General features: G+C 42.9%; 1 protein-coding gene across 4 annotated transcripts in view; it reads left to right on the forward strand.

The window, feature by feature from the left end:
* Nucleotides 1-14,941, forward strand: part of LOC147011133 (protein diaphanous homolog 2-like) — a 119,204-nt gene that overhangs the window by 71,707 nt on the left and 32,556 nt on the right. For all 4 annotated transcript variants that reach the window (XM_085859920.1, XM_085859917.1, XM_085859918.1 and 1 more), the window contains exons 15-19: nucleotides 1,856-2,146; nucleotides 4,372-4,483; nucleotides 11,497-11,595; nucleotides 11,693-11,787; nucleotides 14,840-14,941. In XM_085859920.1, the coding sequence (XP_085716046.1) occupies nucleotides 1,856-2,146; nucleotides 4,372-4,483; nucleotides 11,497-11,595; nucleotides 11,693-11,787; nucleotides 14,840-14,941 (699 nt within the window). The remainder of the gene's footprint in view (nucleotides 1-1,855; nucleotides 2,147-4,371; nucleotides 4,484-11,496; nucleotides 11,596-11,692; nucleotides 11,788-14,839) is intronic.

Consider the following 14,941-nt stretch of genomic DNA (forward strand, 5'->3'; position numbering starts at 1 on the left):
TTTATTCGAAATATTCAGAGACTGGAAGATATGATGTTTCATAGCAAGAAGCGTTATTTTAAAACATTACATGTACAAATGTGACCCTATTTTCTTCATCCTCTGGGACATTTCATTTCCACGCCACAGTCTTGTGAGCATCCCAAAGTCAGAAGCAAACCTGACACGAGGCCGAGGCTTCAATCTTCTTTATTTATAAGACATCCTACTGACGTAAATGAACACACATTACACATGATGTGCAGCGAATTTCACCTCCCTGCGCCTCGTATTTATTGTTATTATCTTGCCAAAACTTCGTTTTTGCAAGATCTGTTACTTGGTAAGTTTTATTTTATTTTTTTGTTTGTTTGTCTGTAATCATTGGATTTTTCACCTTTATTCACCTTTATATCACTCTGTAGAGCACAATTCTCATCGAAAACTCTTGTGGATACACATATCGTAGTATTATTACAATACCCTTCAGCACACATAAAGGTCAAGGTCAAAGGTCAAGGTCACTTTGCGGTAAATCATGGAGGTCGCCGAAACCCTTATTTTTTAGAGTAATTTTAATCGAATCATCTCCAAACCTAATGGGAATATAGTTCATGGTCTGGCGCTCAGCTGATTAGTTTTTGGTGGGGATTGACCTTGACCTTCATGGTTAGCACCTGAGGTCAAACATATTTGACCCCAAGGTCAAATTTTCAAGTTTTAGGAACCATATCGTGTAGTACCTCAAATTGAACACCTCGATGAGTGCGTTCTAGATATATCAAGCTTGAGACATTATGACGTCATTTGGTGACGTTATGAGGAAAACTCATATTTTTCATGGTTACTCTGTAGAACGATTCTCATCGGAATCTCTCGTGGGCAGATATTCCTCAAGGAGTCGCTCCTGGTGGATAGCAGCTCTGTTCACCTCAGTGTGACCTTAAAGAAGCCACACGTGGTCACCTTTTGGCAAGATGTTTTTTTTGTTTTTTAATGTTTTTGTACATCGCCTTTGAGGCTCGGTTTGCATGCCACTGTCGACAATTCCAAGAAAAGATGTAATTACTCTTTGATGGAAAATTTTTTTTTTAGTTTTTTTCTTTTAACCCTGAAAAATTGACCACAGTGAATACACAATCGTGTTAAAAGATTGGCCTTTAAAACCCTTCTCAAATCATTCTTAAGAAGGGAGACAGAAAAATATACAAATACACAGTGTGTTTTTTTTATGGATAGATTATAAATGGGGACACATTTTTAAAATTTGTACTCTATCCCAAAAATGTTTAAGGTGAAGTTCATGCGGCGGTTCAAAAAAATATGGCCATCATTGGACCGCAGGCACCGGGGGAGGCTTACCCTTGGCCATCGCTTTATAATTGTAGATATCAATTATTTTCTGCTAATGTCTATCGATTTCTATCCTACTCAAAATAATGGAAAGGAAAGTAGCTTTATGTATTTTTTGAAAAGCCCAGGCACAACTGCACTTGATACACATTAGCAGTGATCTTCACCTAATTATCATGCAAAACAGGCATCAGGTGGCCAGTCATGTGATCTGTGTAAATTTTACAACACAAAGTAGTGGAAACATGGGGTTTATTTTATTTTGACCAAATGCCATTTTGAAAAGCAGTCGATGTGGTCGGATGTCTTAAATATGGTGGTGATGATAACTTCATGACGTTGGTGCAAAACAATGGAACACTGTTAAAGGTGTTTTGACATTTCTGTGATGAGAACTGTGGGTCCCTCCTGAAGATGCTAATTGGTCAACTTTAGGAAACTCTCATCATTCCTTTGTTGTCAGTGGAAACATTACTGTATGGGTTAACGTGCATGACCGATATACCTCTTCAACTTCTTGCAGGCTGCAGGTATTGTAAGCACCACCAATGGTCCACCAGCACAACCTCCTCTTGACCCAAGCCTCGCCATTATTTCACCTCCACCACCACCACCACCACCACCACCATTGCCACCAGCTTCTGGGATTCCTCCGCCTCCTCCGCTCCCACCTAGTGGTTGTCCTCCTCCTCCTCCACCACCTTTGTTTGGTGGTCTTGCCAAAGTTGCAGTTAAAGAAACCCTTCCACATGGACTCAAGCCCAAGAAAGAATACAAATTGGATTTACCGATGAAACGTATCAACTGGATTAAGGCAAGTGTTGATCGATGTTGATAATAATTTTGTTCATTAATTGTTATTTTCGTTTCTTATAGAACATGGTGATTTAGGAAGCTTCACTTGTTTGTTAGTTTCACCAATAACCAACCAAGGTCCCCACCAAAATTTGTACAAGGCATGGGCTGCTCTTTCCTCGCTCTCCATTTAATATGTCTGTGTAGGAAACTGCTGACGTCTGCTGTGAACGGTGCAACTTGTTGTGTTGGGTAGACAATTTTATGGGTAACATACCCAAACTGTATTTGGTTTTATCAATAGCAAGCTTCGCTCACCAAAAGGTTGACTTTACCACAATGATATTTACTCCTCGTCTTTCTTTTATCCTAGGCAACATTGTTAAATCTGATTCGGCATTGAACTTTCCTTATTGTCTTTTATTAGGCCAATATAAGCAGGTTTTATCCGGTTTGGAACAACAGTAATGAGTCACATCCACATCGATCGTATTCTTCTTCTCCTTCTCCTCCTCCTCCTCCTCCTCCTCCTCAAAGAAGTGGTCAACAACAATGCGTGCCAAAATAAAAATAAAAACCGTGGGGTCTGTACATCTCAACGATTTTTTTCTCAATTTTTTTCTCAAAAACAAATAATCTCAATGCTTGTGCAAGAAAATGGGGAAGCCGGCTTAATCACCCTTTCATTGGACCTCATACAGCAAGCACCTCCTCTTGGTGCAGCTTTCACATGTGCAGTGCCTCTCGTGATACGCCATTATGTGACGAACTCTGACGCGTGTTGCCACCCTGAGTAGGGATGATTGAGAGGTGTCACAAAAAGTACACCAGGTAAGAAACAAATTGGACCAAGAATACTAATATGTAAGAAGTTGGTTATTTTTTGTGGTCTCCAGACAGTTAGAAATCCTTCCAATTCTCCAGGTGTATGATTTTAAACCATGTCAAATTCCAACCATATATGTTGATGTTAACAAGGTACTGTATGTGAATGTTATCCCTCCTTACGATTTTCATCCTTACAACATCCCACAGTTCACATGGTTTGCTGAGCCCTGCTACAAACATGGGGGATTATAAGCCACGGCACAAAATCTATTTGTCTCACCCCATCCACCCCACCACAGGCTGCTTTGTCATGGTTCAAATTACATTTTAAAGTCTTTGATAAATATCGTTCTCAATTGAGGTTGTTTCGCTATACTTAAGGACTAACACTTTGCTTGTTGATGAAAACTTGTGCGTCGTCCCGGTTCGCTCTGCTTCAGAACGGCGATAAACAGAAGACACCGACACTATTTAGCCATCAGGATATGCAGTACGGTTCTTGTTGATTGACTTGTGTTGCTGTTTCATTGAACATTGAGAAATCTTAATATGAAACATTTCCTAGCAAATTCCACTTGCTGTCTGTCATTGTTAGCAGCCTGTACCTTTTTAACGCTATTTTACTCGTCTAGTGACCCGGTCATGGTGATGTAATCGTACCAAGCATAGCTGACCGTCCACGTACATGCTGTCCATGTATGATACTACCTTACAACTCCTCCAGAACCCTGTTGTCGTATGTACATAGATTTATACAAAACGTCTTTGATCGAGATTCTTTTTGGAAATTTGCCACAATATAATTATCTTTTGGGGTGAGTGGAGAGCTGCTTGGATTCCTTATACAGGGTGTGGCAAAAGTTGGACATAGTGGTAATTATGGCGAAGACCATTCGGTCACCGGACCCCACACCTCTTGAATACCCTCTGTGTGGATATCTGAAGTATTGTCCGTGTCGACCATCCTAGAACCGTCGAGGAACTGAAGGAGTAAATCCGATCTGAGTGTACCATGATCGATGTTTAAACATCCTGCATTAAATGGATTCTGGGGAAGTACATCAATGTAAACAGTCTCACCAGGTGTGTCGAGCCTCCTGACCTCCATCCCGATGCCTTGATGGCTCATTGGTAAAGCCATCGCCCTGTACGCGAGAGGCCTTTGTAAAACCTGGGTACAGTTTGACCATGTGTTGTAATTTTCACTTTAAAGGTGTAAAAGGCTAAAATGTCAATGTTCAACCCCTCTCGAGCTCGACTTGCACCACATCCTTTATTTTAAAACTTGATGAACATCGATTGAGTATTGCTCTAAATCCAAGTCTGATTGCTACGAGTGAACTGATTTGGCGAATTTGGAATAAAATAAAATATAAATAATAAAAAATTCTTTCCTTGCTTTTGTTTCATCAACAGATCCCTCCAAACAACATGGCTGCCAATTGTTTCTGGGTTGGAGTCAAAGAAGAGCAGCTGGAAAAGCCTGAGCTGTTCGCAACTCTCACCCTCAACTTTGCACAGGCTAAGGGTAAGATTTGGCTTTAAATAGTGAATTGTCTGTTGATTTAATGATTCCTCTCTTGGCTTTCAGAATCACGTTTGTCGTGGAAACCGGAAAGCATCCGGTGTTGTAACCATCAGAGTGAGTAAGGAAGGAAAAAAGAAGGATGGGGGAAAGCATTGCGGTCACGTGATCTTCAATTTCCAAGCACGGCACGATAAGATTCCGTGTGCAACTTTCGTCACGTTGATCCTGTGACCAGTGCGGCTGTGTCTGTTGAATTGGAAAGGAAGACGGAGAGGCAGGAACCTTAGAGCCGGAATGGACAAGAAAAGCGAGGTGGGGAAGCAGTCGGGACGAGGAGTCTCTGGGATTGAGGAGCCATTGATCTTTGCTTTGGAAAGGACGTGTGGAAGGAAGCGACTTCCGTTCGGCACGAAGAATCGGCGGAAAGACCAATTGGGGACTTCCTGCCACGTAAAGTGATCGTGTAACTGCAGCCGCCTTCCTCGGTAACCAGTTTTCTCCTCGCGAGCTTGAAATCGTGCTCACGAGCCAGTTGAACCTAGGTTATTGAACATGTGACTTTCACAGTTGTGTCAACAGTGTGTTGGGTGATGGATAAAAAAATAGTTCCTCATCTAAAACCAAAGTCCCACCCCACCTTCCTATTCTTCTTCTTGGACCCATACTCTTGATCAGAGCATTGGAACTGCCAAATCTGTTTTTCCTTGGCTATTTGGCGCAATCTTGGACGGGTCGCCACTCCGAACATTTCTTGGAGCACAGCTGTGCCACTGATGCTGTGCCCCTCGAACAGTACGCTGGTACTCATTTCACCAACGTCAGGAGGATGACAGGCTGAGTCAACCCCACCTGGTGTTAATTCATCAGCCAATCGGACTCAAATTCAGGACCCGAGGATCCCAAGCCGGCCACCCGAACCACAAAGCCAGCACCAGGATTCCCAGCCCACCACCACAAAATTTTATAACTTCACTTGGCAATCTTTAAGTCTGACTCACCTTCATGAGAAAAGTTAATACCTGCTTGGTGGTAAAGTTATTAGTTTCTGTAAATTTATTGCAATGTATTTTGTTTGTGCAAAATTATGAGCCATTTTGGAGGAGGAAGGCAATCATTTTCTTGTTCCCTTCATCACGAACCAGAAGGTCTTTCATGTTTTGATGTGCCTTCATGTTGCTGTTTTTATTTATTTATTTTAATCCTCAATAGAATTTCCTTTGAAACGAGAAGAAAAAATCCATTCAATCCTCACAACGCTTGGTTGACGTCGTGGTTGACATCACACCGGACTGCAAAATGCCGTTATCACATGAACCTGGAGAAAATGGTTGACATCATGCTATCCCAATAAAAAGCAATCAATATCATACGATCCACAAAACATCAGTGAACTAGAACAGCACTCGGCACTCAGTCGAGCGAACACCTCCGCCAGGCTGAATAATTTACGTTTTGCATCCCTCTGATCGGCCGGATTGCATACGGAGCCGAACCGAAATCTACTCGGCTTGTCCTTGTCACACACCCAACCTGTCCATCAAGTTTTGTCCGAATCCATCCAAAACATTTTGAGATATCCTGCTCGAAGACAAACAAACAACAGACAAACAGGGGTGAAAACAAAACTTCCGTCCACCTTCGGTTGGCGGAGGTAACAATGGCAAAAAAAACCCACATGTATAAATATGAGTCTCTGCAAACATGATTATTCTCAGCTAATCGCTGACCATCACTGGTTTCTTCCCAACCGTTCCATTTTGGATCCACTTCCCGCTGCTGACCTTCCTATGGAGTGATGTCATGAACCTCAAGAAGAAGCTAAATGGTCATTGTGGAGAACTTTATAAAGAAGGTTGGAGTGGGTTTTATGATTTTTTTTTCTCCTCTTGGTTTTAAGTGGCATGCAGACATGTTTACCAAGCTCTCAGCCAGTCACATCCAGGTCTTCCTCCAAATATTATTGAGTGACTTCCTCCGTGCGCATAAACAGCATGCTTGCTCTCTTTAATTTTGGCATAAACTCCATTAAAAGGGAGGGGGGAGGGGAGGAGGGAGCTGAGATTCAAAAAGTGTCAACAATCTCATCACAAGCAACCTTTGTTTGTTCACTATATGTTGAATAAAAAGCCTTTACCCTTAGGGAAGTACTCACCACATGTACGGGCAGGTCGTCGCATGTATGGGAGAGAACTCGCCACATGTATGGGCAAGTACTCACTGCGGGTATGGGAGAGAACTCGCCTTACTTGTAGGCACTACCCACCTCACGTGTGGGCACTACCTACCACACATATCGACAAGTACTTGCACATATGGGAGAGTACTCACCACATGTATGGGCAAGTACTCACTGCGGGTATGGGAGAGAACTCGCCTTACTTGTGGGCACTACCCACCTCACGTGTGGGCACTACCCACCACACATATCGACAAGTACTTGCACATATGGGAGAGTACTCACCACATGTACGGGCAGGTCGTCGCATGTATGGGAGAGTACTCACCACATGTATGGGCAAGTACTCACTGCGGGTATTGGAGAGAACTCACCTTACTTGTGGGCACTACCCACCTCACGTGTGGGCACTACCCACCACGCAAATGGACAAGTACTTGCACATATGTGAGAGTACTCACCACATGTATGGGCAAGTACTCACTGCGGGTATGGGAGAGAACTCACCTTACTTGTGGGCACTACCCACCTCACGTGTGGGCACTACCCACCACACATATCGACAAGTACTTGCACATATGAGAGAGTACTCGCCACATGTATGGGAAAATATTCACCACAGGTATGAGGGAGTACTCACCACAAATGGGAAAGTACAACCCTGCACGTATTGGAGACTACCCGCCGCATATATGGGCATTATTCGCCGCACGTATGGGACAATACTCTCCCCATGCATGGGCAAGTACTCACCTCACGTATTGGTATTACTCGCCGTACATATGGGACAATACTCGCTATACCAATGGACATTACTCATCATATGTATGGGACAATACTCGCCTCACATATGGGCATTTCTCATCACATGTATGGAAGACCACTCACCTCACAGATGGGCAACTACTCACTGCACGTATGGGAGACTACTCATCGCACATGTGGACACTACTCGCTGTATGTATGGGCATTACTCAACGCACGTATGGAAGACTACTCACTACACAAATGGGCATTGCACACTGCACGTATGGGAGACTACTTGCTGCATGTATGGAAGACTGCTCGCTGCACATATGGAAGACTACTCATCGCACATGTGGGCACTATTCGCTGTATGTATGGGCATTACTCAATGCACGTATGGGAGACTACTCGCTACCCATATGGGCATTACTCAACGCACGTATGGGAGACTACTTGCTGCATGTATGGAAGACTGCTCGCTGCACATATGGAAGACTACTCATCGCACATGTGGGCACTATTCGCTGTATGTATGGGCATTACTCAACGCACGTATGGGAAACTACTCGCTATACGTATGGGCATTGCACACTGCACGTATGGGAGACTACTTGCTGCACGTATGGAAGACTGCTCGCTGCATGTATGAGAGTCCACTCGCTGCATGTATGGAAGACTACTCGCTGCATGTATGGGCATTCCTCGACACACGTATGGAAGACTACTCGCTATACATATGGGCATTGCACACTGCATGTATGGGAGACTACTCGCTGCACGTATGGAAGACTGCTCGCTGCACATATGGAAGACTACTCATCGCACATGTGGGCACTATTCGCTGCATGTATGGGCATTACTCGACACACGTATGGAAGACTACTCGCTATACGTATGGGCATTGCACACTGCACGTATGGGAGACTACTTGCTGCACGTATGGAAGACTGCTCGCTGCATGTATGAGAGTCCACTCGCTGCACGTATGGAAGACTACTTGCTGCACGTATGGAAGACTGCTCACTGCATGTATGGGAGTCCACTCGCTGCACGTATGGAAGACTACTCGCTGCATGTATGGGCATTACTCAACACACGTATGGAAGACTACTCGCTATACGTATGGGCATTGCACACTGCACGTATGGAAGACTGCTCACTGCATGTATGGGAGTCCACTCGCTGCACGTATGGAAGACTACTTGCTACACATATTGACAAGCGCACACTACACATCTGGGAGAGTACTCGCTGCACATATGGCTGAGTACACACTGTATGTATGGCAAGTAGTCGCCACTGTTTTGTCAGTGAAAATAAAATGAGTAAGTGAGGAGAAAGAACGGTTTCATCAGAGGTCATATGCTTGTTTAGAACCTAGCTTCATCATGTATGATACCTGCTGATGTCCTATGCAAACAGAAGGATCCTGTTCTTTCCTCCAAAAAATGGCAGCATGTCGTGTGAAAGATTAGATTTGGTGAGAGGTTACATGCAGACACTAAAAACGATCGCTAATCAGGTGAACATCAGATGTCTGACGTGACCCAGGCTCATGGAAGAGCAAAATCAGCGGTGGTAATTCCCTTTCTGGACTCACCTCATTTTCCCACCTCCTTAACTCACCTTCCTTTATGACCTGTATTGCCAATCGTGTTGGATCATTTTATTTTTTTAACATGAAATCTGAGGATGCCTTTCATCAGATCTCACGATAAGTTTTTCTTGAAGGTTGCTTTGATCTAAAACAAACGTCATTAAGGCCATCCGAACCAAAGGTTCTTCAAATCTCAAGAATCATTCGAGAATTTGGATTGAATGAAAAAATTTGATTGGAAAAATCGCAATCCTTAAAATGATGTAATATCCTTGATGTTGCCAAAGGATGCCTTTGAAATGTACACTTCAAATGGTGCAGACGTCATTACTGCTGAAGTGTGCGTCCTTTCAGCACCTGTTTCCCCAAACCCACATTGCACTTGTGCTCCCCTCCGTACTCCCCTCCTCTTTTGTGCTTCTCTCCCCTACACCCCCCCCCCGCCCCTCCAACCTCTCCCACATTAACTCTCTCCATCCTGTGGAAATGACTTTTTTGCATCCTGGTTGTCCATGCGGATATCCTTCCTTTGCATGTGGTTGTTGCTATTAAGATGAAAAGCAAATACAAAAGCTAATGGTGGTTGTGGAGTGAGGTTGGGTTCGGGAGGTAGGGAGGAGGGGGCATGTGTTGGATTATATTTTTAAAGTTTCAATTATTTCTTAATCTAAAGAGGGTAAGGAAATATAGCATACAAGTTTCTCAGCATCATTACCCCGTGTATGCGAAGTGAAAAGTGGGGTTAAGCAATTGGTTCGTGTCTGTCTGTCTGTCTGTCTGTCTACAGATGTCAGTTTATGATTGAAGGAACAACTTGATTTCAATTCAATGTTGTATTTTGAACACGAATCGGAACACCTACCTGCAGTTGAGAAGTTCTGAATTTGGAAAATTGTACGGAATCTCATCCTGATTGTGCATGTGCAGAGGAGTGAGTTTTTTGGGGTCGCCGAAATAGGTGACCCTTATTGTCAGTAATTCTGTCTGTTTGTTTGGATGTTTGTTCGTTTGTCAGCAGCATAATTGGTAGTAAACGTGTACGGATTTTGACCAAACTCGGGTGGTAGGTATATCTTATGACCTAGTGCTTCGGAAATTGTGATGGTTGCTCGGAATGCTTTGGTTCCCTCGCAACAACCAAAAAACCTTCAAAATCGGTACCGTTCACGAGAAATCAATTCCGAAAGCCATTATCCCACATAGGGTTACAAAATTTGGCACGAATGATCTATATGTGATGCTCTATCAAATATATTCCGGTTTTTGTTATAAATGGAATACTTTACCTGCAGCGCCCCCTACAATTAGGGTATGCGCGAAAATTGAAGGTCCCCTAGCGACCAGGTGAGTGCATCGATACGAATGAAACTTTGCAGGTTCATGGTACTCAATGAGTACTACAACTTTGCCTCAGGAGATATTGACCGATTTCGCTTCGGTCAGGGGTCAAAGGTCAATTAGTGCAAAAATCGATAATATGCGAGAGCTAGAGGTGCCTTCGCGCCAAATGCTACTCCTCCTCGGGTTATGGTCGGATGGTCATGAAAATTCACACTAATCGTCTGGAATACATTGTGCACAAACGATCAAGCCGGATCTTCGATTTTGATCTTTGTTCACCCACAGCACCCCCTCAAACTTTGGGGATTTCCGATTTCAAACCGCATTTTCGGTACTTTTCATTCAAATGGAGACCGAGTAGTTATCAGTAGATGGAACTGGATGAGATTTGATATGCATAATCTTAAGGTGATTCCCCATCCGCTGTATGACATCCATTTTGCTCTATATCTTATAGTTTCCATGCTCGGCGACCCATCGCCGCCTACCGGCTTGTTGTATTTATTAATTTCTTTTAACTTTGCCTGCCTGTCTGGCACTCAATCAAAATTGAAAATCATTCCAAACAGGAAACTTACTGTATGTAGTGACGTCATAAAGGACACAAACAACAATCATGAATAACTCATGTAACTTGTGAAATACGGTGGTGTAAAAGACACTGCATAAACAACGGTAAACTTCTGAAAAAATATTCTATAGCCTTTAAAACCATAGCTTTATTTCAATTTATTTATATACTTGAATACGATAGAACACAAATTGTCTTTTAGCACTTTTCAAAACCCTTCCCTTTTGCAATGCTTGGATAAAACATTACGGCATTTTACATCATCACGACCGATCAAATTTGCCGCTCTCTGACCCTGCCCATGTCCTTTTTTTTTTTTCTCGACTGCACAGGGTCAGGTGTTCCATGAACTCGAGCTTTCAATAACAATCGAAATGAGAATCGAGAACAAGTCTGCGAAAACTCATTTTCTACGTGTGTGTTTGTGCATATCCGACTAAGAAATAAAAAATAAAAATAAACTTTTACGAAATATCGTCGTCGATCAAAGGTGGTGAGTTTTGTATGTTGAAGGAGGGTAGAGCAAGGAGCATTGAAGTGAATGATTGCGCATCAGTGGAATGTTTGTCTTTGTTTCCAAGGCAAGAGAGACGATGAAGTTGATGGGAAGAAGGCTGCTGTGCAGAAGAGGAAAGTGAAGGAATTAAAAATTCTGGATGGGAAGACTGCACAAAACCTTTGTAAGTAGCTTAAATGTCACTTAGCATTTGAGCTGCTTCGTGATGGATGTCCAAATTGCTTTGGATTTAACGTAACAACGTTCAATTTTGCACGCAGCTATCTTTCTGGGATCATTCCGGATTAGTTACGATGAGATTAAAGAAATCATTGTGTCCTTGGATGAGGAGAGGATTTCCGAGGCTATGGTGCAGGTAAGACTCGGACTTTATTTGCATCAATGAAAGCAAAAAGCTTGTTATCTCTGCCACCGAAGGTGGACCGATGTAATGTCCATCCATCCATCCATCCTTGGGACCATACTCTGTGCAGAGCGTTGGTGCTGCCTAAGCAGTCTCCTTGGTGATTGGGTACAATCCTGGATGGGTCGCCACTCCGACGCAGGATACCAGCAAGCTGGCACTCATTTTGCCGACCTCTGAAGGATGACGGGCAGAGTCAACCCCATCTGGTATTAATTCAACAGCAGAGGGGGATTTGAACTCGGGATCCTCGGATCCCAAGTCCACCACCCGAACCATTAAGCCAACACCAGGCATATGTTATGTCGTCACCCCTGTTCGTCTGTTTGTTACTTGCGACAATCGAAGATTTTTTTAAGTATATTGGTTGGTCGCGTGTGTTATTATGTCTGTTTATATGACGAATTGTCTAATTTATTTTTGAGATCGAAAGGTCAAAAAGTCAACACAGGCCTCATTTCTAAAATCGTTAATTTTCCTCCGATTGACGAGAAATTTGAACAGGATTTGCGTGTTTGGTCATTGAATTGAAGCACCAATTATTTTTCTGGTCAAATTTGTTTTATGGATTTCGCAAGTGTCGTGCTATGCATGAAATCTTTCTTGCTTGTTTGTTTTTCTGTGAGCAGGACGTGTCAAAAAGTTGTGGACGTATTTGGATGAAACTCGGTGGGCAGGTTGGGTGTGTGACGAGGACAGATTGATTCGATTCTCGTGAAGATCTTGATTCAGATCCGATAATTTCTGTAAATGATTCTTCACCATTCAGAGATGGGGCCAAAAACGATATGTAGCACGATATCTGAAAACGTTGTGGACGGATTCAAACGAAACGATGTGGATGAGTTGGATATGTGACGAGAACAAGCCGATTCGATTGTGGTTTAGGTCCGGATTCAGATCCAACCTCTCGGTGGGATGCAACACGTAAACTGTTCAGCCTGGCGGAGGGATGCTCTCCACCGAGTGTCATTTTTAGTTTGTTTTGGTTTTTCTGTTTGTAAATAATTTGAATCGCATTTGTTTTATTACCTTCACCAGAGGGTATTACATTTGGGTTGTTTGTTAGTTTGTTGATTAGTTCATTCATTATTTTTTTTTTCTCACTCTAGGCAACCACTTAGTTTGCCTCGTGGTTGCGCTGGCCCTCTGAGCAGGGTGTTGCACGATGAAGATTAATTCTTCAGATGGGGAATTAAGCAGGATGTCTCATCTAGTTGTACTCATCTGGGGATGTTCGACATCCTTCAGCTGGTACGCTTGAACACCTTGTGTAGTCATCAGGAGCCCTTTTCGGCTGGAACTGCTTTGAGCCATCAGTTCAGTGTTTGTTTGTTTGTTTGTTTGTTTTTGTCTGTCTGTCTGTTTGTCCACACATAATGTGCTAACGTAGGCCACAATGCCACCTGGTGGTAGCCAGCAATACACGTTATCTTTTTTTTTTTTTTTTGATCCGATTGTCTATAAAGTATGTACTATTACAAAGCGAGCACGTCTCTAAAGTAAGTACTGTTAGAATGTGAATACATCTATAAAGTAATGAACGTGACCACATCTATAAAATAGATACGATTGGAACATGAAATGAAACAATAAAACCAAAAAAGTCTGTTTGAATATAACCTTACGTCTGCACTACGCACCACACAAACACCACACAAAACAAGGCCTGGTCAGAGTCTGCAATACCTGATTGCTCTTTTTCTTGATAACCGATTGTTTTTCTTGTCTTGGTATCATTTATGTCTGGTGTTGGCTTAATGGTTAGGGTGGTGGGCTTGGGATTCTAAGATCCTGAGTTTAAATCCCACTCAGCTGTTGAATTAATACCAGGTGGGGTTGACTGTGCCTGTCATCCTTTCGAGGTTGCGAAAATGAGTGCCAGCTTGCTATTATCCTGTGTCGGAGTGGCGACCCGTCCAAGATTGTGCCCAATAGGCAAGGAGACTGCTTAGGCAGCACCAACGCTCTGCACAGAGTATGGTCCCAATGGATGGATGGATGGTATCATTTGTTTGATCACCTATCATGATTGAATTTCATAATTCAGGATGTTTACCCTTCATGAGTGCCGTATCTTCTGAACTCGAATAACGGTGTGGGATTGCAGTAATTTTGGTTATATTTTCTTGAAAGTTGTCAGAATATGCTACAATTCCACAGTAGAATTTGCTTATTAATCTGGAATGTCGAGGCACCCTTCCAAAGGAAAGAGATCATCAGCTTGGAATGAGAATTGCCTCTGTTGTTCTTTTGCCACGATCTCCGGAGTTCAGAACATGCATTAGAAAAGGCCATCACTGTGTGGTTTGAAGGGTACGTGGAAAAATAGGACCAGGTACGCAGGAATAAGCTGCTGAGAATCTGAAACGCACGCATGTCCCTTATGAGGTTCACGGTTCAGGACCCGAGGCATCGACAATCCTGTTTATGTAATTGGCTTTGTGAGATGCAGATGGTGTTTCTTTGACATACATATAATATTTTTGCCAAATTGCTTTTCTCAACGAAAAGATGCTATCGAGAGGGGAAAAACACAGGAAGTTTTGCCGCTGAGTTCCCATGCTGCAGAACAATGCATCCTTCCACACGTGTTGCGGAGCGTTCGGTGTGTCGCTGTGTTTTTGAGCCACTTCCTCGTGCATATCCTCCAAATTCCGGCATTGTTGGATTTGCATGTTTACAAGGAATATGAATAACTCTGAATTGTTTTTGTAAATATTTTTTAAAACGCTAATAATAATAAGTTTTTATTTATTGAGTACCTTTTGCCAATGGACACATTTTTGTGCCAACGCACAAGTCATGAATGTCATAGATGTGTGGCTGTTGTGGTTTTGTGCAGAATTAGTGGTTTTAACAGCTGTGTGATTAAAAGTAGATATTGTTTGATTTTTTTTTGGTAAGTTTATGAGATAAAGTTTTTGAAAAGTTAATTTCCCACTTGGTTACGAAGACAACCGAAGACAGTGGGTGTATTGTAATGCTTTTGATCTCGTTCCAGAGCCTGTTGCAGCAATTGCCCGAGCAAGAGCAGATGGATAGTTTGGCACAACTCCGTTCGGACTACAATAACCTTTCGGAGCCAGAGCAGTTTGGTGTCGTG

The sequence above is a fragment of the Eptatretus burgeri genome, chromosome 16 (assembly GCF_056783735.1).
Source record: "Eptatretus burgeri isolate ZD-2024b chromosome 16, Ebu_testis_v1, whole genome shotgun sequence".
In the NCBI taxonomy this organism is placed as follows: Eukaryota; Metazoa; Chordata; class Myxini; order Myxiniformes; family Myxinidae; genus Eptatretus; species Eptatretus burgeri.